General features: G+C 39.2%; 1 protein-coding gene across 1 annotated transcript; it reads right to left on the bottom strand.

The window, feature by feature from the left end:
- Window positions 1-8,745: 8,745 nt before the first annotated feature.
- Window positions 8,746-10,756, bottom strand: lypd6b (LY6/PLAUR domain containing 6B). The gene is made up of 4 exons (XM_071529031.1): window positions 10,635-10,756; window positions 10,310-10,408; window positions 9,583-9,713; window positions 8,746-8,983 (listed from the first exon to the last, which is right to left on the bottom strand). Exons 1-4 carry the CDS (start codon window positions 10,753-10,755, stop codon window positions 8,813-8,815), a joined length of 522 nt encoding a protein of 173 aa, XP_071385132.1. The 5' UTR covers window position 10,756; the 3' UTR covers window positions 8,746-8,812.
- Window positions 10,757-26,501: the final 15,745 nt, after the last annotated feature.

Raw genomic sequence — 26,501 nt, 5'->3', positions numbered from 1 at the left:
CACTTCTAGACAGATGGATTCGACACAGTTTGCTTTGACACTGTTATGGTGTCAATCTACTTGGTTGAGACCAACCAGACTTTTTCTTTTTTTTTTTTATTGGAATTCCTGTCCTGTCTTTGTTAAGGGGTCTGCTGGGTTTTGGCCTTCCTTTGAAGTCTAGGCTTAACCACATTTGAAGGACTAAGATTCCCTTTTACAAACCAAGTGTTGGGATCTCTCTGAAATAGTGCAGCCAATTAGCACAGTGAACTCCGACCTTAGAGTGAAATGTTAATCCCTGATTGGCTGTTGCTGTGTCAACACAGCAGGACAATAACCCATGTTGGGTAGACACAGCAGCCAATGCTCAGAAATGCTGTCAAGTAAATGTTCTTACAGTGGTTATAAATGGTGTTCACCCCAACTGACATTATGTACATTTTCTTATGCTGCAGAATTAGTTCAGACTACATTTGTTTGGGATTTTTAGTCTAAAGTATACAAAAGTAATATTTTCTATTAAAATCGAGTGGAAATTTAAGAATTGAAATGTGATTGCCATTGGCATAGAGCATCATTCCTATGCTTTTTTATTTTTTTATTTTATTTTAATGTTATTGTAATGCAATGTAATGGTTTTGACCCATGCACTGTTTTAATCAATGCATTTTATGTAAAGCACTTTGAGTTACATTCTATGTTTGAGTGGCGCTATATAAATAAATAAACATAAACATAAATGTGAAAGTATAAAATTATAATTACAGAAAAATCTTCTAAATTGTTCTAAAAATAAAAATAGTTTGTAAAAGTATTCACCCCATTTACTCATTTAGGCTATATTTTCTCACTGGCAAAAACATTTTATATAATTATTATTATTATTCCTTCCCACCTAATGATAAATTATGCAAACCATGATCATATGCTATTTGGTGGTTGTTTTCATTAAAAGTGCAGTACAGTACCATGTGTGCCTACATTTTTTATTATGGTTGGCTCTTGTGGGAATGAAACCACACAATCTGTCAGTGTCATGCTCTATCCATTGAGCTACACAGAACCACCAAACCAAATGAGCATCTTAAAACCCCGAAGTATCCATTCGGACTAAAGTGCTGAAGAGAGGAGAAAATAAGCAAATTTGCCATAGGACAGCAGAAAGCCTTGACCATGAATGTATTCACCACTGATATCTTGTCTAGACCATTTTAATACAGCACCATTTGAGTCTAACCTAATTATTCGGTGAAGTCCAGGCCCTTACTGGAAAATGTCAAATCAATTATTACAAAGACATTTTTTTTTTTATCACTGAAATCACAGTGGCGCCAACTGCAAGAAGCAGTGATGCGGAACAGCAAATAATCGACTTTTTACCTTTTCATTAACTAAATGGAAGATTGATTCAATAATCGGCGTCAGCGCTGGATAATGCAATAATACTCTTTCTCAATGGCATTATTCTCTTCACATCGTAGATTCATGCTGCCTCTGCTAACATTGTATTATCTTCCACCAAGCAGATGCATTCCATGGCTCTGTCGTCGTCATTATAATCAAAGCCAAGCAGCATGATATGAATTTAACAGCCGCATTAGTTGTAATAGGTGATGTCTTGATCAGAGCCATGATGTCCGAGCAAACCCTGAACGAGTCTCTCTCTCTCTTAACCGCTGACACTGGAGGAAATGGCAGAGGCACAAAGCAGACACTGGGCAGACTGAATCGCTACTGGCCCTAAATCAAGAATACGTATCAGCAGAGTATTGGCTCCAACCCAGTCTCATAAAATTTCATAAAATGAGCATGAAGTCTGAAATGCAAATTATGTGTTGTGGCATGAATGAATTGGACACCTCATTCAAGTAAAACAACTTTGGTTAAGGTTATGGTTAAGTTTTTGGTCATGGTTAAATAAGAGAAACTTAAGAAAACTAATAAGAAAACTCGATGAGTGACCAACCTGGGTTGTAAATGAGGGACAGACAATGAGGAGGAAAACTATAAACTAACATATCATCATGGTCGGATGAAAACTGAAAAAAAAAAACTTCACGAGAATGTGCTTTGACATTATCCAATGGGGTTGTGAAAGGGTTTCATAAGCCCAAGAGGTTGGAGAATTTGCACAGACCACCAAACTAAAAAAAAAAAATCCTTTCTCTCTCTCTCTCTGATGTTCACACACAGTTCTTACAATTGTTATTTCAATCCCCATTTTACCCAATACTAACAAACATGAAGCAAATTTGTCTGACTGGTTTAATGTTTTTTTTCTTCACTTATTTTGGTTGTTCATTATTTCCTTTATTTTATCAGTTGTTTGCTGAAGTACACATATTTTTGCTATACTGTTACAATGCTGTGATGTGTCCAAATTGTATCAATTATTATCAATACCCAATTTTTGTTTTAATACCAAGGGAGGTCCTCCTTATAAGCCTGTGGCTTCTGACCTCTCCTGCACAAAAACTATCTCCAGCCACAAAATGAGAGAGACTGAATGGCATTTGAGTGTCCTTCATACTGATTTTGTACTTGTTATCTGACTAGATCTGTTTTTATTTTTTATTTTTTAATCGTTTAGAAATAATAAGTGACTCTACCAAAGTCATTTTGATTTGTTTTCATAAATACATGCATCCACCCAGATACACACACACACACACACACACACACACACACACACACACACACACACACACGCACGCACACACACACTGATACAAAGGAAAGAGCAAGGATTAATTGCTACTTTATTATACTGTGTTTTACCATATCACCTACTGTAATTTTAGCAATCATGTCAATAAAGCATATTGAGTTGAACTGAGAGAAAGAGAGCGAAACAGACAGGGAGAGAGAGAGAGAGAGAGAGACAGAGAGAGAGAGGGAGAGAAAGGGAGAGTGGAAGAGAGAGAGAGAGAGAGAGAGAGAGAGGGAGAGAGAGGGAGAGTGGAAGAGAGAGAGAGAGAGAGAGAGAGAGAGGGAGAGAGAGGGAGAGTGGAAGAGAGAGAGAGAGAGAGAGAGAGAGAGAGAGAGAGAGAGACAGACAGACAGACAGACAGACAGAGGGGATCTAGCTCCAGCTCTATGTCTAATAAAGTTGATAAAGAGAGAAGCAACCAAAGCAAAGAACACACACACACACACACACACACACACACACACATACAGAGAGACGTGCAGACTGTGGGAAGTGATTAATGCCAGCAGAGCATTTCATTGCATACATTTGAATTTATCATGCTAATATTGAACCGTTGAATTAAAAATAATGTTCTTGTTTGTTTTTTTTAAATAAATGAATTCAAAAAATGAATTTATGTATTCAAAGTTATAGTACCAGTACATTCTCTGAAGTTGTTTGATCTAATCTTTGCTCATTTGCTTTTCTTAAGTCCCAGGATGTGTGTCTCAGAGAGCTCAGTCTGAAGTAAGAAAGTTGAGGTTGAATTGAGAAAACTGAATTTGTAATTATTGCTAAAAGTTCATATAGTTCAAAATCACTTTCAGTTTCAAGCCATTACATTCAACTGCTGAATTAATTTTTGAATTAATTCATTCAAAACTGTCATTTTTTAAATTCAGTGGTTTAATATGAGCATGACAAGTACAATTGCTGCTGGCACTAATATCGTTCCATATAACAGTGATTCTCAATCTTTTTCATATCAAGGACCCCTAATTTAGTCCACATTAGAGCCACGGACCCCCATTTGATGAGATTTTGTCTCTCAGACTCAAATTTGAGAATGTTTTTATTGTTAGATATGAAGTTGTCCAGAATTCCATGATTATCTGTATTGCAGGTAGAGAGAAAACAGTGCAACTATGATCAAAATAGTCATTCTTTTTCATTCTCTAATTGTGTTAACTTCTTATAAATGAAATAATGCTGAAGTTTAACAATTCATAAACTTGCTGTGGACCCCCTGGAACTCCCTCAAGCGGACCCCACGTTGAGAACCACTGCCATTAAAGACACACACAACCCTATACTTTACTGTCCTATGTTATCTAGAACGGCACAGCACGCTAACCAGCACTTCCCCAACATTTGGTCTGATAAAGAGAGGAGAAGTGACTGATGTTCCCTCAGGGTCTTATTCTATAGCACAGGAGCGCCGGTTGTTTTGACAGCACCTTCAACACCTTCTCCCTGCTACACGCCATGCAGGGCCTGGCTGCTGGCTCCACTCTCACTGGATGCGATGCGGGTTTGTTATGGTAGATGTGAGGAGTGAGGGTCCATCCAGCTCAACTAGGCATGCTAATCTATCACGCAACGTCCAAAAACACAGTCTGAAGAAAGAAGACAGTGGGAACTTCCAATAGTAGCGGCTCACCTCTTAGTCTAGGCCGGTGGTTCTCAACGTGGGGCCCAGGGACCACCAAGGGTCCTTGGGGGGGGGGGGGGGGGGGGCTTCCAGGGGGTCCCCAGCCAATTGATGAATTGTTAAACTTCACCATTATTTAATTTAAACGAAGTTAACACAATTATAGAATGTAGAAGAATGAATGTTTTGATCATATAGTTTCATTGTTATCTCTCTACCTACAATACAGATAGTCATGGAATTGTGGAATCATATCAACACAAATATTCTCAGATTTGAGACAAAATTTTATCAAATGGGGGTCTATGGCCCTAATGGGTACTAAATTAAGGGTCCTTGATATGGAAACAGTTGAGAATGACTGGTCTAGGCTGCACTTGGCTAAAGGGGAATTCCACTCAATTTAAGAGATGACATGCTGTTCTTATGGTGGAAGAAAGTCCAATCACTATTTATGGATATGATTTCTTAAATTAAGTGATATCTCCATTCAAGATGTCTATTTACTCTGTTTCTGTTTTAAAGTAACCATGAAGTTCATGAAAGCTTTTATATTTGCTGTTCTAAACACCTGTCTGCTGGGTCTTTCCTGGCAAAAATCCTCTGCCGCACAGGAAGTGATGTGCTTTACAGTAAGTTTGTAATAAATAGAAGAAGAACTGGGTAGTTATCATGAGCAGTGATAGCCACCATGGCTGAACAGACAAAGAAAAGAGCGCCACCTAAACTCAAACTTCATCAACAGAAAATCCAAGGAATGAGCCGTCACAGCACTGCCCACACTGTTTGATTGACAGGTGATCTCTGGGAAGTGCAGTGCAGAAACACCACAGCAATGAGCGCTGAGCACCAAAGATTATGGGTACATTTTGATGTCAGAATGGAAAATGAATGAATGAATGAATGAATGAATGGCAGAGTTTGCAACAAATAGCCAATCACATAGAAAGATACAGAACAGTGGATTTAAGATGAGGAAGATAAAATTATTGTTCGCCCTTTTGGTTTAACCACTCATCTAGTCACCTCAGCACACTGAAAATTTGCATGCATGTGCTCAGCCAATCAGGATGAGCCCCCTCAACTCTATGAGGCCTTGCTCTAAATATTGAATGCAATATTTTTGTTTATATCAGGTTTTGGAGATGGAATTGTTGCAATAAAGGTTATTTAAAAAAAAAAAAAAAACTGCATAGGCAACGGACATAAGTTAAACTTTCTGGGGTAGAGAGTTATTAATTACTGAAGATGGATATAAAACTTCATAATGACAGAACTTAAGTTCCCATAATGTGAGCAGTGTCTTACACCCCATTTCATGTAAGAAATTAGATTTAATCTCAGATGTTGCTATAAAAATGGAGACACACTGTCTCGACTCTCAGTGGATAAAATCTGGAAAAGGCATTTATGAATAATCCCATAATTATAAATCATATTATTAGCTATCAGGCAAAATATCACTTTGTGGCATAAAATGGCAATGAATAGAGGACGGTGATGGAAAAAATATTTTAGTCCATCACTGACAATAAATTTAAAGAAAAGTAAAGATTCTGTATTTCAAGGTTCATGGCACTGTTCTGAAAAGCGTCCAGTCTTTTATAATACCATGGTAACTATCCATATTCAAACAGTCTTTGTGTTTCTCCTTTTTGCTCATACACACACAAGGCAGTAGCAGAGATGGTCGTTTCATTTCATTGTGTCATGTTTCTTTGTAATGCTAATAACAATTCTACTGTTGCAAATAGGAAACTTGAATATCTTCCTTATTCTGTGCAAGTAGTGAAATACCTTGGACATTAGACTGTAGAAAATAAATAATTTAAGTTCAATTTATGTCAAATAATTTACCTGTTTTTGGTATTTTAGGTGAAGGAAATCCTCACATTTAATCCTCACATTTAAGTGAAATTAACATCTCACCAGTTTATTATAGCATGTAGTAGTAGTGTGTCAGATCAACATTTCATTGTTTACCAGGATGACTGAATTACAATCCTTTTTCAGTGAACAAATATGATAAGGCATACACAGCTACAGTACACTTCAGCCAAACAAACTTAATAGCCGCAATAAATTGAAAGTATGCAGGCACTGATTATCCCTCTTCAGTTTCAATTCATTGCTGCAGTTGAGGCAGCCAAAAATGTGACTTAAAAGTCTCAGTTTCTTTTAAAGAGTTTGGGGATTTTTATTTATTGAGACATGAATAAAACGTCTAAAAAAGCCAATTTTCCATGTCATAATATACACCTATTAAACAATAAATGCTAAAACATTTACACATTTTTTTCCTCATATTTTTTATATTAGTGAGTGTGGTGTACCAGTAAACGTACGTACAATTCCAACTAATAACATCACAGTTGTTTTTTTTAAAATCCCATCCCTCAGCTCTTCCCATCCAATAAAACTGCCTTTCTCTCCCAGACTGATATCCCATTGGTTTAACCTTTGAATGCCCCCTCCCTCCCTGTGTTATGTCCCACCCCAACATCCTGTTTCAACAGGAAATACATCAAATTACAGAAGCAAGATGCTCCCTAGATATCAAACTAACAATTTTGGATTGAGAGTGATCAAGCACTTTATGAAGTTCAATCCCATAGCAACAACACATCTTATGCTGCTTTTCAGACTGGAGCTGCAAGTAACCGTAAAGAGGGCTTTTATTTTGAAGTTCAGCTTCCATGCGTGAGATATGTTTACACTGGGGAAAGTGTCAATAAGACCAGTTTGTTAAAGGTTTTCATGTATTCTCACTCTCTACCATTTTAGGTAGAATGATCTTTCAAACATAACCTCAGACCGGAGCTGTTTTAGAAGAGAATGGACTAGTAGTTATTAATAATAATTGTTATATAGTTATTGGGTTTATTAAAAAAAAGCAAAAACAATGTATTGCATTAATACACCCAAAAGAAATAACCTGTGAATTTTTTTGGGGGGGGGAAACTGAAGCATATGTCAATAAAGGTTTTTTGGTAACACTTTACAATAAGGGTACATTAATTAAGTGAGTTTAAGTGAAGTGAATTTAGTGAGTAATTAACAGTTAACTAATGTGTCTGGTAATCATTTACTAATGGTGTTCATGTTAACTAAGGTATTAATTTATACATTATTTAATAGTCATATTTTTAAACTATTAAATAATGTATAAATTAATACTTTAGTTAACATGAACACATTAGTAAATTACACATTAGTTAACTGTTAATTAAGGGTTAGTTAATGCTTATTAAGCATTAACTAACCCTTATTAAGCATTAACTAACCCTTAACTTAGTGTACCATTATTGTAAAATGTTGTAATGTTTTTTTACTTTTTTGTTGTCACATCCAATTTCTAACTTAAGTTAACATCACTTAACTGCTCATGTCTCCAAAATAGCATTCCACATTGTTTCCAGAGATCTGTGAATCTGAATCAAGTGGATTACAACTCAGTGGTTAACAGCAAAGTTAACTTGACCAGAACTGAATATAAAGTTTGTTTGTCACCAAAAATAAACTTAAGTCATTTCAGAGCAGAGAGTTAGTTTAGCTTCACCTCACTGACTTCAGTTCAGCAAAAGTTCTAACCTTTAGTTCAGGGATTTGAAGTTCAAAAAACGAATTCAGTTGCCAAACATATGTTTTCAGTTCTATTGAAACAATACAATGCAATACAATTATGTGTAATAAAATATTGAAGTGCAAGACATCTTCCACCGTATATCATAATATGTCGGCCATAAAATCTAAGTGCCATATTCTCTCTCTTAGGCTCCCTGACTCAAAGGGGTTTGGCAAGGTCCGCTCTGTTTGCTTGTGCTCTCATTTCTGGCATAATGAATGTTTTCAGTGGTGTGTAACTCCAAAAGGAAAACACATTATTAACATTCCCCAGAATATTAATAATCCCAAAGAATGTTTTCGGGACGCTTAAAGCCTGAACAGTTCCTCAGTCCACATGCTTCAAGATTTGGGGCTTTGGGAAACCATGGCTGGTCTGCTATCAACAGACCAAATCATAACAGCCTCCACCCGGGGTCCATTAGCACTCATCACATTTTATACCACCATTTTCTTGGATCCATGGTTGTATGAATAATGTGTTTAAGTCTTACAAGAGAAAGGTCTGTCTTCGCCTTGAGGACCTGTAATGCTGATGCACGAGACGAAGACCTTTATCACACATCAGCCTCAGGCTTGTTACAATACAAACCATCCATCAGCACCATGGTAGCAGATTCTTCAATGGTCCAGCACACCGGTAAGTGGTCCTCGGACATTTGACACACTTAAGTGGCAGTCTTAACACTCACTGGGCCAGGCCTTATCTTCTCTGCCTGCCAGCTGCCTTTACCAGCACAGCACCAGGCGCGATGAAAGACGGACAGCCATGCCAGTGTGTTGAAGTGTTGCTCCGTTCAGTTCGGGTTATTTGCAGCGCTGAGACAGCAACCGTTCAAGGAGAATTTTCCAGCAACACGGAGTCACAGCAGAAGCAATCTGCTCAGGCCAAGAGTTAGTACAGTTAACCAGGCCTGAGTCCTCCGGTGTGGGGCTGAGCTGTACGTTGTTTGTCTCTTTGCAAACACTGCGTTGGTGTGATTGGTCGGGACTTCGATGTTACAGATCGTACCCTCGCAGCAGGAGACGCACTCCTAGAAGAGGGGGGGGGGGAGAGGTCAGTGACCCAACCAAGTGAATAGATGTTTGGTTGCATTTTGTGTAGGGTTAGACTGATAGACTGGGCTGCCGATATTGGCCTGATTATGATGGAGGTTCCTCCATGACCACAGCTGACATATAAAGCAGTCTGGAAAACCTGACATATTGCGCATTTTATTTATTCATTTAATTGTTCAGTAATGCTTTTTTTTATTAGTTCTTCACTTAAAGTTGCAATAAGTGATTTTCCACTAGAGGGTGACAGAAACTGCAAGACATTTGTACATAAAGCACTGCAAAGCTGCTGGACTACGGACACCTCAAAGGACAAACCTAGCGAAGGACCATGCATAAAAGCTAATAGCTAAGCTAGAACTGCTAACCCTACTAGAATTTCATTAGTCTGGGTTTCAAAGTTTTAGTATCCCAACATGGTCTAGATGCTGTTTCGGAGGCTAAATTTAAAGATATTGAATATCAGTGCAAAATCTCAGCTATTGCCAGCTTCAACACAAGAATATTGGAATTGACCTTCAAAAACCCATATCAGTCGAACCCTAGGTTTGTGCATGTTTTTCATGTGTGTACTCACAGTGTGACTGGTGTCTCTATGGTGCCTACACCCTGCCATGTAGCACTCTTCACGAGCAGCACATCTTTTAGTTACAAACTTGGTCTTGCCATGGTTGGTGAAGTAGTGGATTGTCATACAGAACTGAGTACCTGCACAAGGGAAAACAAACAAATCATGTAATGCGATTTTCATGATAAAGTAAAAAGCAGAAAGAGGCTAGCAACTGGAGCTCGCCGCTTCAACCGTCACCAAACTTATCCTTTAAGACAGTGGTTCTCAACATGGGGTCTGCGGACCACCAGGGGTCCTTGAGAGAGTTCCAGGGGGTCCCCAGCAAATTGATTAATTGTTAAACTTCACCATTATTTCATTTAGCAGAAGTTAACACAATTAGAGAATTAGAGAATGTAGAAGAATGACTATTTTGATTATAGTTTCAGTGTTATCTCTACCTACAACACAGATAGTCTTGGAATTCTGGGCAAAATCATATCTAAAAATAAAAATATTCTCAGATTTGGGTCAAAGAGACAACATTTTATCAAATAGGGGTCCATGGCCCAAATGTGTACTAAATTAGGGGTCCTTGATATGAAAAAGGTTGAGAATCACTGCTTTAAAACATCTGAATTAGGCTTCTGTGTGCATGTGCACCATGGATTATGGCTATCACATCCTGTGTATTGGTATATCTGTGTATCTACTGTATATCTGACAGTGTGTATTGGTTGGAGAAAGCACTCACTTTGTGGGCACCACTTGTCCTCTGCCCAGCGGTTGCAGCTGTAGTTGTCATGTGCCTGATCACAGGTGAAGCACTTAAAACTCTTGGGGAATGGTGTGGCTGTAAAGAGCAGCAGTGAGAAAATAATTCATTTGCCTTCAATCTCATTCATGGAATACAGCACATGTAAAAGAAATCCTGCTGCAAGAGGATGTCAGCTGTACACTATATTGGTGGTCTGGTGTTGTAGTTGAACATAATATTGTTGTGTTATAATTACAATTAATATGGAACAGTTTAATATTGAGCAGCATGATACTGAAGTGTTAAAAGAAGCCAGCTGTACCCTCTACTGGTGGTCTGACGTTGTAGAAGTTGATGTGATCGGTCTTCACCAAGTCACTTATGGCGACTAGAGCCAGGAGATGAACTGTGGCCGTGACTTGCAGTGCCATGGATAATGCCATCACTCACTCTATCATGAATAAACCTGAAACACAGCAATAAATGAAATCAGACAAAGCAAATCAACCATTTTCAACCACTTTTTAAGAAGAAGAAGAAAGAAGAAAGAAAGAAATGAAGAAAAAGGAAGGGACCAACAGGAGGAATTAACTTTTTTAGGGGAGTTTGTTTTCATGTTACTCACAACACATCATAGTCCAAGTCTCTCAAGATGCCTCACCAAGCAACAAAGAGCTGTGGACAGAGTCGAAGACATTGTAGATCTACCACAGTATTAAATAGCAGAATTGCCCGGCCTGATCACCTTTACCTGATTCCCACAGGGTCATCCCTCCGAGCGTGGGGTCATGACCTTTGGGAGTTCCAGAGAGGCTCAGCTCTCTCTCAGGTTTTAACCCCTAGCCTCTGAACTTTTTGACTTTTTGACCTTAATGTAAGGTGACTGGGCGGTCAGTTGAGTGAGGAAAGCGAGGGTAATTATAGATATCGAGAAACATGACGATTGAGGAAATTCAGGATCTCAAAAAAGTTCAGTGGTAAAAGAACAGCCTGCCTTCTTAAATACCTGCTATCTGAGAAGGCATTTAGGATTAGATGGATTAGAGAGAGATCGACTACCCTAAAGAAAACAGAATTGGTCATTGCTGATATGAAATTATGAGTCAAATGGTAGCTTTTATGTATGGCAAGCTGACATAAAATTAGGCCACAGTGACAGATCCCCAGACAGGCCATGAATACAAAATAACTAACACTCTAACACAAGTCACAAAACAAACATCTAAGAGTAGAAGCATAGTAGATAATTGTAATTGAGAGAGAATTACGTTCAGATGGATCCAATCTGTGAGGTTGGAAGACAAGTCCGTTAGAGGCAAAAGTGTCTATAGCCCTTTGGTGCCAGACACGCCTAGAGGTGGATGACTGGAATATTCCAGCGGGTTGACTGAATCAACAGAGGATTTTGGCAGTACACTGACATATTGCCTTGTTGCGTTAAACCCGGGCAGATAAATATCAGTTACCTGAAACACCCATGCTTTGGCCTAAAGCTGCTGGTTGACAGGTTGCTGTCGAATGAACTTCATTCCACAACATGATTATTTGTCACTTGTAAGGGCATGTAATGTATCACTGAGTAACAGCAAAGACACGATGACAGGAGCCAAACTAGTTCTTTGGAGTATGAACACATTTTGAAAGAAATGTACCTTTTAAGAACTGTAGATGTAGCAAAAACGGTGTGGACACAAAATGACCTTGTCTTCATGTGTTTGGTAAGTCAACAGTCACCTGTTTTAGCTCAGATACTACACTGCTAGAGCCAACAGAAATCACTGACCCAACACAGAATCAATAACCAAACACAAACACACCGCTCTTATCTCCTGTCGCAAGCCTAACCCTTGCAAAGCAAACCAGAGTGCAGCCATCAATCAGCCACTAAGTAGCCACACTCCTCAGGGCTACGTGAAGGCCAAACCTCAGTCTTCTGAGCAAATAAACATTCGACACCTGTGCGACATCCCGAGAGGTTAGACTCTGTGGCATGTTCAGAGGGCTTCAGGTTCCCCGACCCTGCAGCTGAGGCACTGTATGTGCAGAAGCATGCATGCACTTGTTGTGGCAAGCTATGTTTAGCTCTTCCAACTGTCCCCAGACTTCTAGAGACTAACAAAACGAAGCTTGAAATCAATGACAAAGCTCAAGATGCCGACCTCTTTAGAGTGATTTTTGAAACTCCCTTTTAGTTCAGTGCCAGAATACTGATGAATCACATTACTTGTACAATAAAGAGAACTATAAAACTATTAAAAAAAATAAGCTACACAGAGGCCTTGTTTTGCTAAGGCAATGATTCATGTGACTAGCCTCTTCCTGGTGCCATGATGGTGTTGATTCAATGACTTCCTCTATCTGTTCTGTCACTCCATAACAAACACATCATTCTCTCACACACACCAGCACCTCCATTATACACACAGAATTTCTTGTATAACTAGGTGTTTCTTTTTCATGCAACATACTGTATGTCATTAGATTTGTAGCCAACGTTAGATTCACTGTAATCTAAAATAATTCAATCAAATCAAGCTGGGTAAAAGATATACTGCTTGGAACAATCTTTGTAACACTGCAGAACCAAGCCTACTCTGCTCAAATGGTTTCAAACTGGCAATCTGCTATTGCCTCATACACAAAATAGGCTAATCATGTTAGGACTTACCAAGATACAGAAATAATGCCCAATATCCATTATCCATTCACATGGTGAGAGAGCATCCTTTTGAACAGACCTCAAGGGTCAGAATGAGTGAGTCACAGGGATTTTCCCACCGAAGTAGCCAGAACTTTGACTCACCAATTTGCCGAAGTAAGACCGTAAAGTCGCTTGCTGGTATTCCTTAGCACAGATCTTAAGAGCTGAAGTCTGGCTTAGGAGTGTTTATTTGAATTTCCTGTCTTTTGCAGATTTTGGCTGAGGCCAACATTTTTAATCAAAACAACTTTTTTGGTCTTTAATGTCCACAATGTTTCAGCAGAGAGCCTTGTCACAAAGAGCACTGAGGTCAGAGTGGACATGCAGAACTAGAGGTCGTTTCCTGAAGACCTCCCCTTTCACCCCACCACCACTCCCCCACTTCCTGGTGAAATTTCAGCATTGTGATTGGTTAAGGAATGGGGGGGGGGGGGATGGGAACAGGCACTATCTAACAAGGTAGTGTCAGCCAGTTCCCCCACTTCATGTCATTAGCATTCACACACACACACACACACACACACACACACGCACACGCATGTATGTATGCACCAGGTTTCATTTTCGAAGACTGATACAGATATTTTTAGGCGGAATTCGCTAATAGCAGATCTCTGCCAATATTCAATATCTTCAAATGTTTCCATTTTTCTCGCAAAACTTTCCAAGTATTCAGTGTAAAACCCTGGAAACAGCATTTAGACCATCATGGGACACTAAAACTCTCCATTGAAACCCAGACTAATGAAATCCTTTAAGGGTTAGCAGCACCTATTTAATGGTAAGGGAACTCTGCGATACATTATTGCCTTTAAATGAAGAATAAAGAATAAATAAAGTAAAATGTGCAAAAAAAATTTGCTACATTTTTTTTTAATGTAATTTCTGTAGCTGTGGTCAGGGAGGAACCTCCATCATATCAGAGGTTGACAACACTGATTGATATCCATTATTTATTAAAAGGTCAAAATCCGCAAACTGATATATCGGTCTAACCATAGTATGTACCCATGCATAGAGACACATACACTCCCATTTGGCTGGTGGGGGGGGCAAATATTGCCACAGCACACACATAAAACAAATCACACAGATTGCTGGTCTGTCATATAATAACATCAAACTGATTTCTGTCTGACCTCAAATGGAGACCAAGTGCTAAAGCTATTCAGGAGCAAAATTCCAAATACAGCCTGAAATTGCAAATGATTATTTAAAGCTATCTTGTAATAATTGTAATTTTCAACAGTGTTTATGAACCTGAGCCTTCACTGTAACGTCAAAGCGGCACAACACCCTTCCGCGTTCTCTTTAAAGTCAGCAGGATTTTCCTCCTGCATGTCACTGGGAGCACTGCACCGGCTCAGTTTCCCATGACGGAGGAAGGAAAGGATTGGGGTGGAAAAAGCCACGATCCCTTCTAAGTGCTCTCACAGCGGGTGTCCACACATTTTTTTATTTTTTTTTTGGAGGGTTTTAACCCGCTCGCAGCTGTGGAGTTCCGGCGAGGCTCTTGCCATGTCTGGAAAAACACATTCCAGCCGAGCACCTGACTGACGGCCTGCTCAGTTAACCAAGCACCTGGGCCTGATAACAGCCTCAGTGTGTGGGGGAAAGAGGGCTGATGTTTCTTCTGCTTTTAATTGAAGCCACTGACTTTGCTTCTTGTTCCACTGGCCCAGGTTGCAAATTCCCCCCATGCCCACACAGATGCAGATGAGTTAGTACTGGAAAAACTCATTTTCTCATAAACCACATGAGCTTTGGGGAGAATTGCACAGACAGAATCCCTCAGTCCCTCCATATCTCAGTATAGTGTGCACTGACTTGAAAGGGCAACATGCATTTTGTGCCCTTATGGCATAGTAAGAGGGTGGCCTGCCTGTCTATGAAAAAAGACCATAAAAATGAATGTAAATCATAGAGAATTAATGCTAGCAGCTTACAGTGACAGCCATCATTTAAGTAATTGATAGTGAGTAGAATGGAAGGAGGGGTGTCACTGGATAAGGAAGAGCCCACAGCCTTCATCTACCCAACAACCCCCCCATTGCCCCACAGCTCCTTCAATGCTGACACAGTAAACTAAGAAGATATCTTCACACACACACACACACACACACACACACACACACACACACAGTTTAACTGCCAAACTTCAGTGAAAATTTATGGCATCTCTGGCAGATCTTTGTACTGTACTGTACTGCTGAGAGGAATTATTCTAAAAAGAAAAGCTACTCCGACATCAAAACATGAATGTCATATTCCAAAAACAATTATTCACAGTTGATAAACCCTTTAACGTTCGATTCTTTAGATACTAAACGGTGAAAACATAACGCTCTGAAGTCCTACCCAGTTTCCAGAAAAATTCAAAGTCAAAAAGTCAGTGTTAGATGGTTAGCTGAGTTCGTTACCAAATAAACATTGTGAAATCCGGCCCACAGGCATCCTCAACTGTCAAATCGCAGCCGACTTGCCCTGACTTACAGGACTATTGTGGAAAAAATGGTCTCACCGCATTGATGTTCCACTGAGATCCACAGTGTTCATGCGATTGTTCATCCCGTGCCACATGCAGAGAACCACGGCATCGAAGGAAAGCAAACTAAACTGACTCTGGGGTGGCAAAAGTTACACAAAGATAATGACTAGCTCAGTGGTATCCTGGGAGAAACTGGGAATGCAAACTCACCACATGAACGCTGTGGTTTGCCCGGAGGGGACAAGCATTCTCACATCAGTTCCGAATAATTCATAAACTTCACAGGGCGGGAGGCTGTTTTTTCTTGCGCATACAACTCATTCTTGCTTTTATTTTGATGTGCATGTTTCCTTTAATTGCCACAGTATAATAATTAAACTGACTGAACCTTATTTGTCTGTCACTGTCACCTATCAATCATGTGGCTGCCTGGGGTTTGATTAAAATGATAGCTTAATTACTGTTTATGGTGGCTTAATCAGTTAAAGAACCAGACAGGACAAGAGGCTTGTGGTGGTTTTGTCCTTAAACTTACTAATGTTACTTTGGTGGGGCCACCACCAATACTGATGCACGCAAATATGCACACACACACATATAGTGAGTAACATCCTCTGACAGAGCTACACCTTAATGCTGCAACTATTGTCTGTCTACGATTACACTCTACCAGTTTAGTGTGCTGCAGGCAATTGAAATGACAGATTTACAGCTTTGTTTTTGGCAGAGGGCTGCTGGACTCTCTGTGAAAGGAGCCACAGAGGGAGAGAATAGAGTGGATGTGCCCCAATATTCAGCCTTATTAAAGTGGACACATACTAGCGCCAGCATGGCTTTTGTGACCATGACTAGTGATGACGCCTTGATGGCTATGGCTACTGGAAAGACTATACAGGATGAAGTATGGGTCTATTTTTAGTTCCAGCTAATTGTGGAGGAGGAGAAAGGTTTGAGTCATGTTTTTTTATAGGTTTCACAGGGCTTTTGTGGGGGTTTGTCCCCAGGGAAAGGAAGACGGGTAGAGCTGACTATGCAAAATCCAGCCTTATCTTGGATGTGTCAGTTCCCTCTGTGCAGAACAATAAAAAATGACAAAAAGGAAGCAAGGGCACTATGATTTCTCTTGACATTTCATTTAAAATGAGCAACAATCTACATGGAAGTGCCAGATTTTGAAATGTGTATTTTGAAGAAGCCTTTCCACGAGAAACACCTGGATGTGATGTGATGAGTTCGTTCTGGCCATCCAGGTGAAAAAACACCTTTGGGTGGTGCTAGGTAGACCTCACCCGCATGACAGAGTGGATCCCTCAGCACCCTGGCACACCGAAACCATACACACTTGGGTGCAACCCTTGGCGGAGAACAACCGACTGCTGCCCACAAGAATGTGCTAGCTATTAGGATCCTCCATTAGGAAGCAGAGGGAAGAGATCAGGTTACTGTTTGTGTGGAGCTCAGTGGGGCTGTGGAGTAGGGATGGCTCAAAGGGGATGCCACAGAGGCCTCTTCTCAAATAAAAGTCCCACCGGAGACTGTACTTCAAACAAACAGGGAAAGCTTTGGAAAATTAAACGATCTCTTGCTCCCTCAATGCGGCACTTAGTCTGTACCACTTAACCGGGATGCATCTCACTAATTCAGCACATATCGTTTGTTCCATCTGATGTCATTGGAAGCAAGCCCATACATGTAAACACGTACAAAGCACAACAAGAGCAACATGAAGACAAGGAGTGGGAGCCACATCAACTAAAGGAGAACACCAACCATAAGACAATTACCTGAGGTTTACACGTGCAATCTTCAGCTGACTGTCTTCAATCTAGCGTTGTCACAATAAGCAACATTTAAATACTAATTTGATACAGAAAGATTGAATTCAATATTGAAGTTTATACAGTATATGTTCAATACTTCTACCAAATGTGATGAAGGTGTAATACCGAAACGCGTTAGCAGTCATGGCCAAAAAATAAATTGATATATACATATTCTTAAGTATCAATGTGCTCTGTTTCTGACTGATATGTTTTTTATTGTTTACATTAGGTCTGTTTTTTCAACTATTGACTAATGACTATTTTTCTTCTTTAAAAAATTATTACAAATTCCTTTAAGTATTATAAGGAAAAGTTTTTGTTTGTAGCAGAACATTATTTTAAAATGTTGCTCCCCCTAATGGATTGTATGATTTATTAGTTTTTATTGTTTGTGTTATCTTTCAAATGATTGTGCTGAAAAAGTTAAATAATTTAGCTATTTCCATTGTTAAGCAGTTCAAACTGTTTAAATGAAGTTCAGCCTAGTCATACTTTTTAAAGTTCATAACATATATTTGCGCCCTTTTTCTAGCATCAACTAGTTGGGTCCCTGCCTTTATTCAAATATTGTATAAAAATGAGGAATATAACAGTTTATGGGTGATTATTTTAAATGAATGCTTCTGTCGTCAACACTGTTACTTAGATATATTTTGATAATAATGCATAACCTCACCAAATTGGGTGCAAATATTAGTTAATATGTGTAGGAGAAGAGGAGACAAATTATATACCCTAAAATGATAGGGAAATTCTTTCAACAATGCCATTTTTTTTTTTTAAAGGAAACACTTTAAGGTGCTTAACACAAATGTAATGACTTCAATGAGATAAAAAGCCATTTTATTAAATAACTTATGTTATGGTTTGTGCGCCCAAAATTTGCTCAAAATCTACAGGATTAAGGTGCCTGAGTTTTCTCCAAGTCAAACATGTCCTCTTTCTGACAGAATGTTAAAAAGATGGAAAATGGATACTTGAAAAAACAGACATCACTGTGTCCAAAAGGCACCCATTTCGAGGAATGACCCCGTTACAAAGCTGTCCAGGTCAAGGGTGGTACACCAGAAACTTAGCAAAGCATCACAGTAACGTTTGTTACAAGAGTAAAACTACAAAACAAGGAGATCTCGTCACTGCCAGGTCCAAACAAAACTACATTCCTGTTTCCTTAAGTTGTGTACTCTTAACCCATATCCGTCTATCTGCTCTCCCACACAGACTGGATCCCCCGCAGCAGGAAATAAACCTGGAGGGGGGCAGGCCCGTTATAAAGCCCTAGGCCTTTCTTTGACTTTATGGCCCTTTTGTGAGTGAGTGGGCTGTTCGCCGACTTGTATGACAATGCCACTCAGTCAGAACACAGGCACGCAGGTCATAAAGCTTTCAGGCCATCCATTGAACAACAAGGGAGATATAGAGAGGTACCGGGGCAATGATGTACTCAGCTGAAGCTGCCTGGCTAGCTCGTCTAGACTGCTGGTGTTTGACCTCACTGTGTAGCTCATTGTGGAGAGCATGGCACAAACCAGTGTCCGAAATTAACTTTTTTGTTCTCCTGCCAAAGGGCTGGTGAGATAAAAGAAAATTGACCTGCCAAAACTATTTTTTAACGGCCAAAGTAATTAATTAATACTGTACATATTTCAAAGAAATACTGTATGTCACACTGCCTGTTTTCAGTGCTATTTCAGGTATAGAATCAGGTACTGTGTTGAACATTCAACTGATTTAGAGTTTTAATTTAGAACTTACAGTTTCAACTATTGTTTGTCTAGTTCAGTGGTTCTCAACGTGGGGTCCGGGGACCGCCAGGGGTCCTTGAGGGGGTTCCAGGGGTTCCCCAGCAAATTGATGACATGTTAAACAAGAAGTTAACACAATTAGAGAATGTAGAAGAATGACTATTTTGATCATAGTTTCACTGTTATCTCTCTACCTACAATACAGATAGTCATGGAATTCTGGACAAAATCATATCTAACAATAAAAAATATTCTCAGATTTCGTTCCAAGAGACAACATCTCATCAAATGGGGGTCCGTGGCCTCAATGTGTAGTAAATTAGTGGTCCTTGATATGAAAAAAGGTTGAGAATCACTGATCTAGTTAACCATCCAGGAAGTTGCTGCTTGTGTAGAGTAGGGAAACAGGCAGCCAATCAGGAGCCTGTTTGATACAGAACCATTATTTTGCTTGAGAACAGGCAATGGCCAAAGATCGTATTTAACAGAGGCGTTCAAATGTTACTGTCTCAAAAAGTTAGAGGCCAGCAGATTAATTCATCCACCAAAGAAATATTTTAACTTAGCGTGGTAAATTCAGATCTTGGCACTAACACTGCCAAGGTTAGGTTTTCAAGTTCCATTCACATTTGGAACAAAACTAAAATATATGCATTCCCTGTATCCAAAACACCTTAAATATACAGTATATATACACTATGTGTGTATTTTCAACTAAGTATGTATAGTATGTATAAATGTACACAGTAGTACGGGTAGAACAAACCTGTGGAACTCTTATGTGAACATGGTGTGTCTCCGCAGTAAATCCATATTGTAGACCATAGAAGGATTATTGTAAACAAAGCCAAAGAAATGTGACAAAAGGTCTCTCGAGAATAGCTGGGAGCAATGCCAACTTTAGCCTAAAAGCTTTTCAGAAATTTGTGGTATGTCTTTGTTTCATTGCAAGACGCCAGAAGCAAGGGCAACTATCTTTGATCTTTCTTTTATACTTTTACTCTGTAATTCAGATTAAGACACTCAAGATTGCATCTATATTGCTTTCTCAAAAGGCTTTAAAATGCAAATAAACAAATACTGTCTCTACATCAGTCCAGATGTGTCTTTTTTAAATATATTTTTACTGACCAGTGATGGCATATATAATCAGATCTAACTGCTGTGGATGGAACTCTTTCCAAAGTAGTTATACATTAAAAAGTAAAAGTAGTTATGCGTCACAACTAATGTCTTGACGTTGCATTCCTGGGTCCATTTTGTTGTTTGATGTGTGTAACATATTTTCTTATTCCTATGGATAACTGGCCAAACATACATGATGTGACGCCATTTCCAGCGCAGCTACAATGGAGTTTGATAGCTGAACAGTTTTCAGATATCTAAAACATCAACAGTAAACAAAAGGTTTGGGTGTGAGTCCCTCAGAATGGTTCAACAATGACACGGGGGAGAAGAAGAGGCCGAGATACGGGTTTCTCCACCAACATTAGCCTCCATAGACCAGAACACAATGCAGTTACAAGACATGGTGTGTTTTGAGTAGGGGTACTTGTTTACACGAGTGAACGAGTGAACAAGTTTTTTTTTCTTGTAATATAAATACCCTTGTTTCTAATAATAGTAATAAATGAAATGCATAGCTGTCCATGTCAAGCGTCACTATGGTAACGTTTCCAAAAAATGAACGTGCAGGTGAATGTTAAATTTGTAGCCTATGCACATCATTGTTGTAAAAACTACTTCAGGGACATACAGTATATACTGTATGCTATATCTAGTTAAAAAGGTACATTTTTATTTTCAGTGGCGTATTAGCCTCCTAGTTCCCTCACTGCTGGCATATTAAATTTGATTGTGTTGCCAAATGTAGCCTATATTAAACTGGTTATTTTCAACAAAAGCTGATTGTATTATTAGTTATTCAATTAGGCTACACTAAATACAAATCCAATTTGTATTAATGAATGCATAATTGTTCCTTTATGTGGGTGGGTGCTGGGTGTTTGCTCTAACCATTTGACAAGGCGCGATTATCACTTCTTATTTGGTGTAATAAAGTATGGGTAAAGGGTTACTGAATTAGTTTGAATTTCACTAAATCATCCCCTTTGTTTTCTATCCCTTATTCTTGTTTTCTTTTCTAAATCTCTGCCTGGAGATTCTCTCTATTGGCTCCCTATAGGCCTACTGTGTGTGTGTGTGTGTGTGTGTGTGTGTCTGTGTGAATAAGAGTAGCTTTTCAAAAAGCCACTCACAAATGCAGCAATCAATGGTTCGGTTTGAAGTAGTATACATACACATAAATGAAACAGTAGAAAACAAGAAAGATACTCACTAGTTACCACAATAGTTAGCTTAGCAACCGAATCCATTTTTCATGAAGCACATGGTTTCATATAGCACAGTTGAACATGTCTATGACCAATCAGACTGCTTCAGTGGAACTACCCATTATATAACATAAGATAAGATAAGATAGCACTTTATTGATAAACTGAACAACTAAAGTTAGCCAGCCTTCATAATTGCCCCTGTTGCCACTCAGAAATAATGAGTAGGTCTTACTCCCGTATATAATTCCTCTGGTACATCATGATCCACATTGTTTTGCAATGACAAAAAAATGACATCACTCAAATGAAAAGGCAGGAGAAACACCTTTGCACTAAATTTGTTTTGGGTCCATTCATTTATGTCAGAAAATGGCTCAGTGGTATGCCAGAGCCACCCCTTTCACTGCAAATAAACCCTCAGGGGGATCAGCCTGGTGGTAGTAGTACAGGAAAAAAACACCACTTAAATCTTAAATTCCCCTTGGCCATTTCAGGGTATAGGAAGTGATGTACTGGGGTAATAAATTGGAGAGTGTAATGTGTGGTTGTTATCTCATCTCGTACTGTTGGGATTTGGGAATGTAGACTGCTTGCTCTTGAGTAATATTATGGTTTGTATTCCCGATGAGTCTGGGATAAAGCTGAATTATGCTCCAGAAAAAAAGGATAATGAAAGACAGCACCTTGTTGATGATGTCATGATGCCATGCATACAACTAGGCCAAACATGACCATGGCATCTGCTGCTGGTGAAGGAGATCTTGTTCTTCAGACGATGTTGTGAAGGCACCTTTCACAGTCACAAAGATATCCTCTGTTAAAATACAGTAGGCATCACTGCTATGATGCTACACTGCGTCTTACTACATTTTAGAATTAATTTTAAGGCTAGACTAGATCTATCTCCTCGCGACAACTCAGATCTTTTAACCTCTTACATACAGCGAGCCAAACAATTCAAAAGCTTTGCCAAACTAGACACCACCCATCCAGTTTTATTGCACTACCCATTTGTTAAGCGAGATATGTCCAGTTAACAAGTTAACAAGATGTTTCAAGTTCAATGATTCTCTCCTGCCTTTCCAAACTAAACACTCTTTAGTTTACTCTTTGTCTATGGCAGTCATTAGAAAGTCTACTAGATGTCAGTACATCTTTTGGTAATGCTTTGGTGTGCATTTGAGCTTAAAGCTACCATATTCTCCACTTTCCCGTGTTTTATTCTATGTCTTGAGGTCCATTCAAAGCTGTGTGTGTGGTGTCATGAACCAAAAACACTCTCAATCAATTTTTACACGTTCATTTTCCAGCATCTCTCTGAACCTTACCAAGAACAGGCTGTTTCTGTCACTGTGTCTTTAAGGCTCATTAATATTGACGACCCCTCTGTTCTGATTGGCTAACCGTTTCAAGAGTGAAACATGAGACACCACAGACACGGCAGCTGCAGACAGCTACAGGTAGGGAAAAACTATCTGGTAAATAAACAATGGCAACCGCTCAACCGCTTTGAAAAAAACACTTTGTTAGTCTATTATTTCTTACAAAAATGATAATGAGCGAACCTTTGTGACGCCACAAAGTTACGGAAGTCCAAATGGCTCGTTTAGAGGCTCGCTGCACTAATATGGATTGTGTGGAGTTAGTTGGCGACCGTGCGCTTTGATACTTTCATCATGTTTAGATAGACCATCCAACTCCTTTATGATCAAAGAGGCAAGGGAAATCCTGTTTTACACCATATAGGACCTTTAAACACGTTTGTGTCGGTTCATAGTATCTCATCAATGCTTTCATAAAGGTAGTAAGAAAAATCGGACAGCACTATATTGTTGACTTGAAGCTGCAGCAACTACTTCTCAGTCCCAAAATGGGATTTTTGGTTGTTGTTTTCCTGAGTTTCTGACCAGGAAAACAAAAAAATGTCTTTCTACAAATGAAAAATTTCCATCTTTCATTTGTGGATTTTGAAATGAAAATCAAATCACCACTGGTTTTTCATTTTTTAATTTCTGTTTCTGAAAAGAGAATGACCAAAAAATACCTACCGCTACCTATGTTCGTATGAATTGTTTGAAGTTTGACATTCTGTCCAATCTGTGCTAGCTTCAGTTGAGTCGCTCACAATGTCTGATATCTAGCTGGATAGGTAGTGTCTAGTTTGGTAATGCTGAATTATTTGAGCTATACGATACTTATGAGCTGGAGCGCAACTTGAGATCAAAAACAACGGGTAAAATTAGCATAATATTTTAAATAACTTCAGACCTTGACCACCATGTGGCACTTACATTGTTTCCATCTTTTCTGAAAATGTATATTTATCAAAAAAAAAGTTTAGCATTATGTTTCATATGAGGTGTATAAATGTATCACAAATATGAAATATGAAATTGATAAGCTTTATTCATTGTTCCCAGAGTAAACCAAGATGAAAACCACATTTCAGAGATGGATCAAGAACAAGAATCCAAAAGATGCATTCATTCCATTCTCTGAATTGGCCAGTTAACGTCTCATTGTCTCCTTATGCTTTAACTAATCTGCATATTTAGCAAAACAGAACTTGAAATCATTACTTTGAAGTCAAGATCAAGCACTAGAAGCAGTTTACAAATTAGTCAGACTTTAATCAGGGCATGCATAAGAAAACATTTTATTTTTGTATCTATGCCTCTCTTCCCTTGGTATAATTCCAAATACAAAACAGTACACCTGCTTTTAGCCATTGCTTCCATGTAGCCATGATACCATTTGACCAGGTCACCTTTGTCCTCTCCTCTCAAGTCAGTGCTTCCCTCTGGAGATCTCACAATCCAGGTTTAATGCTTGGTCATTACACAGGGGCAAGAAACCTGGGTCAGTTAAATTGACCGTCTGATTAGGTTGTGCGGCTTCCCCTTACCGCCCTACCCTGCACTCCAGTTTCCAGCCCAGCAGGCCCAGAGGGGTGGACTGACTCCAGACAAGGCTTGTCTTTGTGTCACCCACTCTGCCAGGAAATCAAAAACTTTTCCCCCTGCTAAGGCTGGTGGACTAGGCCATGAAGAAAAGTCTCAGGTATCTGTCCTACGCAATCTAGAGGTAAAGTTAGCAGGTATAAATGGGTGAGCAGTTTTGATGGCTGCCTATTTTTGTTTTAAAAAGTCTGAATTAGGTCACTTTGTCTAAGTTGCAATGAAATGAAAAACGACTTTCTCAGCTTCTTAGCTCATTCTCCATATCATAACGTACATTAATTTAAAGGATAATTATGTCTATTTTCCACCTGCACCTGTCTCTCCAGGTGATGCACCTCACTTCTACAGCTCCTCTATAGGTGGGTGTAATACAGCCAAACGGTTTCAATATCACAAGAACTGAGTCAGTGGAATTGAGGACATGCTGAAGCTAAGACATTTTAATGCTGTGTCAGACTACCACTTCAGCAGCCACAGAGGAATCTCAGACTGAGTGGCGATATGTCTATTGTGCTTTGACAGCGTGACCCGTGTCATTTTAGGATAAGGCTTATCCTCCTAGGATTTCAATTGGTTTCAAATGGCCAGCTATCTACTCCGCCCACTTCAGGTGTGCGGTACAGTGTTTGTCTAACCGTCTGCCTCTCAGTGCTAACAATACGACACAGGGAGCTGCAGTATGTTAAGCCGAGTACAACAGGTATAATCCATCAAAATAAATCCAAGTGGATCCTATAAAGCATGAGCTATCCGATGTGTAAGAAATACAAACGATGCAAGGGTTCACAGGTGCAGTTCATGAGAAAATACCACAAGCATTATAAAAACATGATTTAAACCAGAGGTGAGAATAATATTCATGCAAGAGATTGATCACAAGGAAAACAAATTCTTTGTTTACTTTAAGGGAGAACTTGCCTTTCATGCATATGGGTGCAAGTTGTAGTTTTGTTTGTGTATCTCTGTCTACAAGGGCAAAAATAATAACTTATCAGCATACTGAAATTCTAGTATTATGCTACAGAAAATGCAGCGCTAATTCCCAGTGCCCTGTCAAAATACCGTCAGCATGACCGTTTAGCCAAAATTAGGTTTATTTATTTACCCATCCACATTATAATAATTAATGCCTCCCTGATGCACATCACGAGTTGCCACTGTTGTACATAAAATACTGTCTTTAATCACTTATCTTCCCTTGTGTAAGCAGTCATAAGGTAGAACTGAATAATAGTTGACCATCAGACAATGAACTTTTTCTTTTGAGGCAAATCTGAACGGGGACTTTTATTCAAGAGAAGACTACCTTGTTTTAAAGGCTGTATAATCGGGCCATTCAAGCTGGTGATTATCTCCATTATGTTTTGAGCTACTACTTTAGAGTGTCTTCAATCACATTTAATTAAGGGGACAAAAAGCCTATACCAAGCTTACAGTGAGAATCAATGGACCCAAGCAAGGAGCTAGTGATTGTCTTGGTGTGTGCTTTCATCAGCCTTGCTCCATGAAGATCTAATCTCCTGAGATGATGAGAGATTTGGTCCTATCCCACACTGCTTTTGTTGGGGCAAGATTAAATCAAAGCTGTGAGCTGCCCTACTTGGGCCAAGGGCCAAGGTGAATGAGGAGAGATGCCTGCATAATTTGTCTGGCCAGGTTGAAAACTACTTTCCCCTCCATCTGTCTTGGTTTCTTCACCAGAGCGGAGCTGACGGTGAAGAACGGTGACTGTTGCATGTGATAGGGTGCTTCAAACTGGCAAGGGAGATGCACACATAAATGTAAGTGAAGTAACCAAACAAATGAGGATGACAATGTCACAAAGTTTCTTCATTGCATGAGTCATTACCAGTCGCTGCTTATGAAATGTCCCAAGGCACAGAGAATTCAATCTAAGCACCCAACCTATAGTAGTACATGGAAATGTGAAGTACTTAACGCCCAACAAGTCAGCAGTTCAAAAAGCCACAATTTAGTCACTCTTCTTGATAGCTTTACAATAGACTTTCACAAATGTTTAACAGATGGAAAGATAATGAAGAAACCATTGAGTATTACTAAAAGAAAATCCAGATGTGCAAAAGCAAAACACGTTGCTTTAGATTCTGAAGCCTTTGGTGCTAAGACGATAAGTGC

This window comes from Centroberyx affinis, unplaced genomic scaffold (genome assembly GCF_046629955.1).
Source record: "Centroberyx affinis isolate AG114_WGS23_722 - 3 ecotype Tasmania unplaced genomic scaffold, CSIRO-AGI_Caff_v1 ptg001758l_1, whole genome shotgun sequence".
NCBI classification, from domain to species: domain Eukaryota; kingdom Metazoa; phylum Chordata; class Actinopteri; order Beryciformes; family Berycidae; genus Centroberyx; species Centroberyx affinis.
This window is presented reverse-complemented; position numbering and strand designations above follow the sequence as displayed.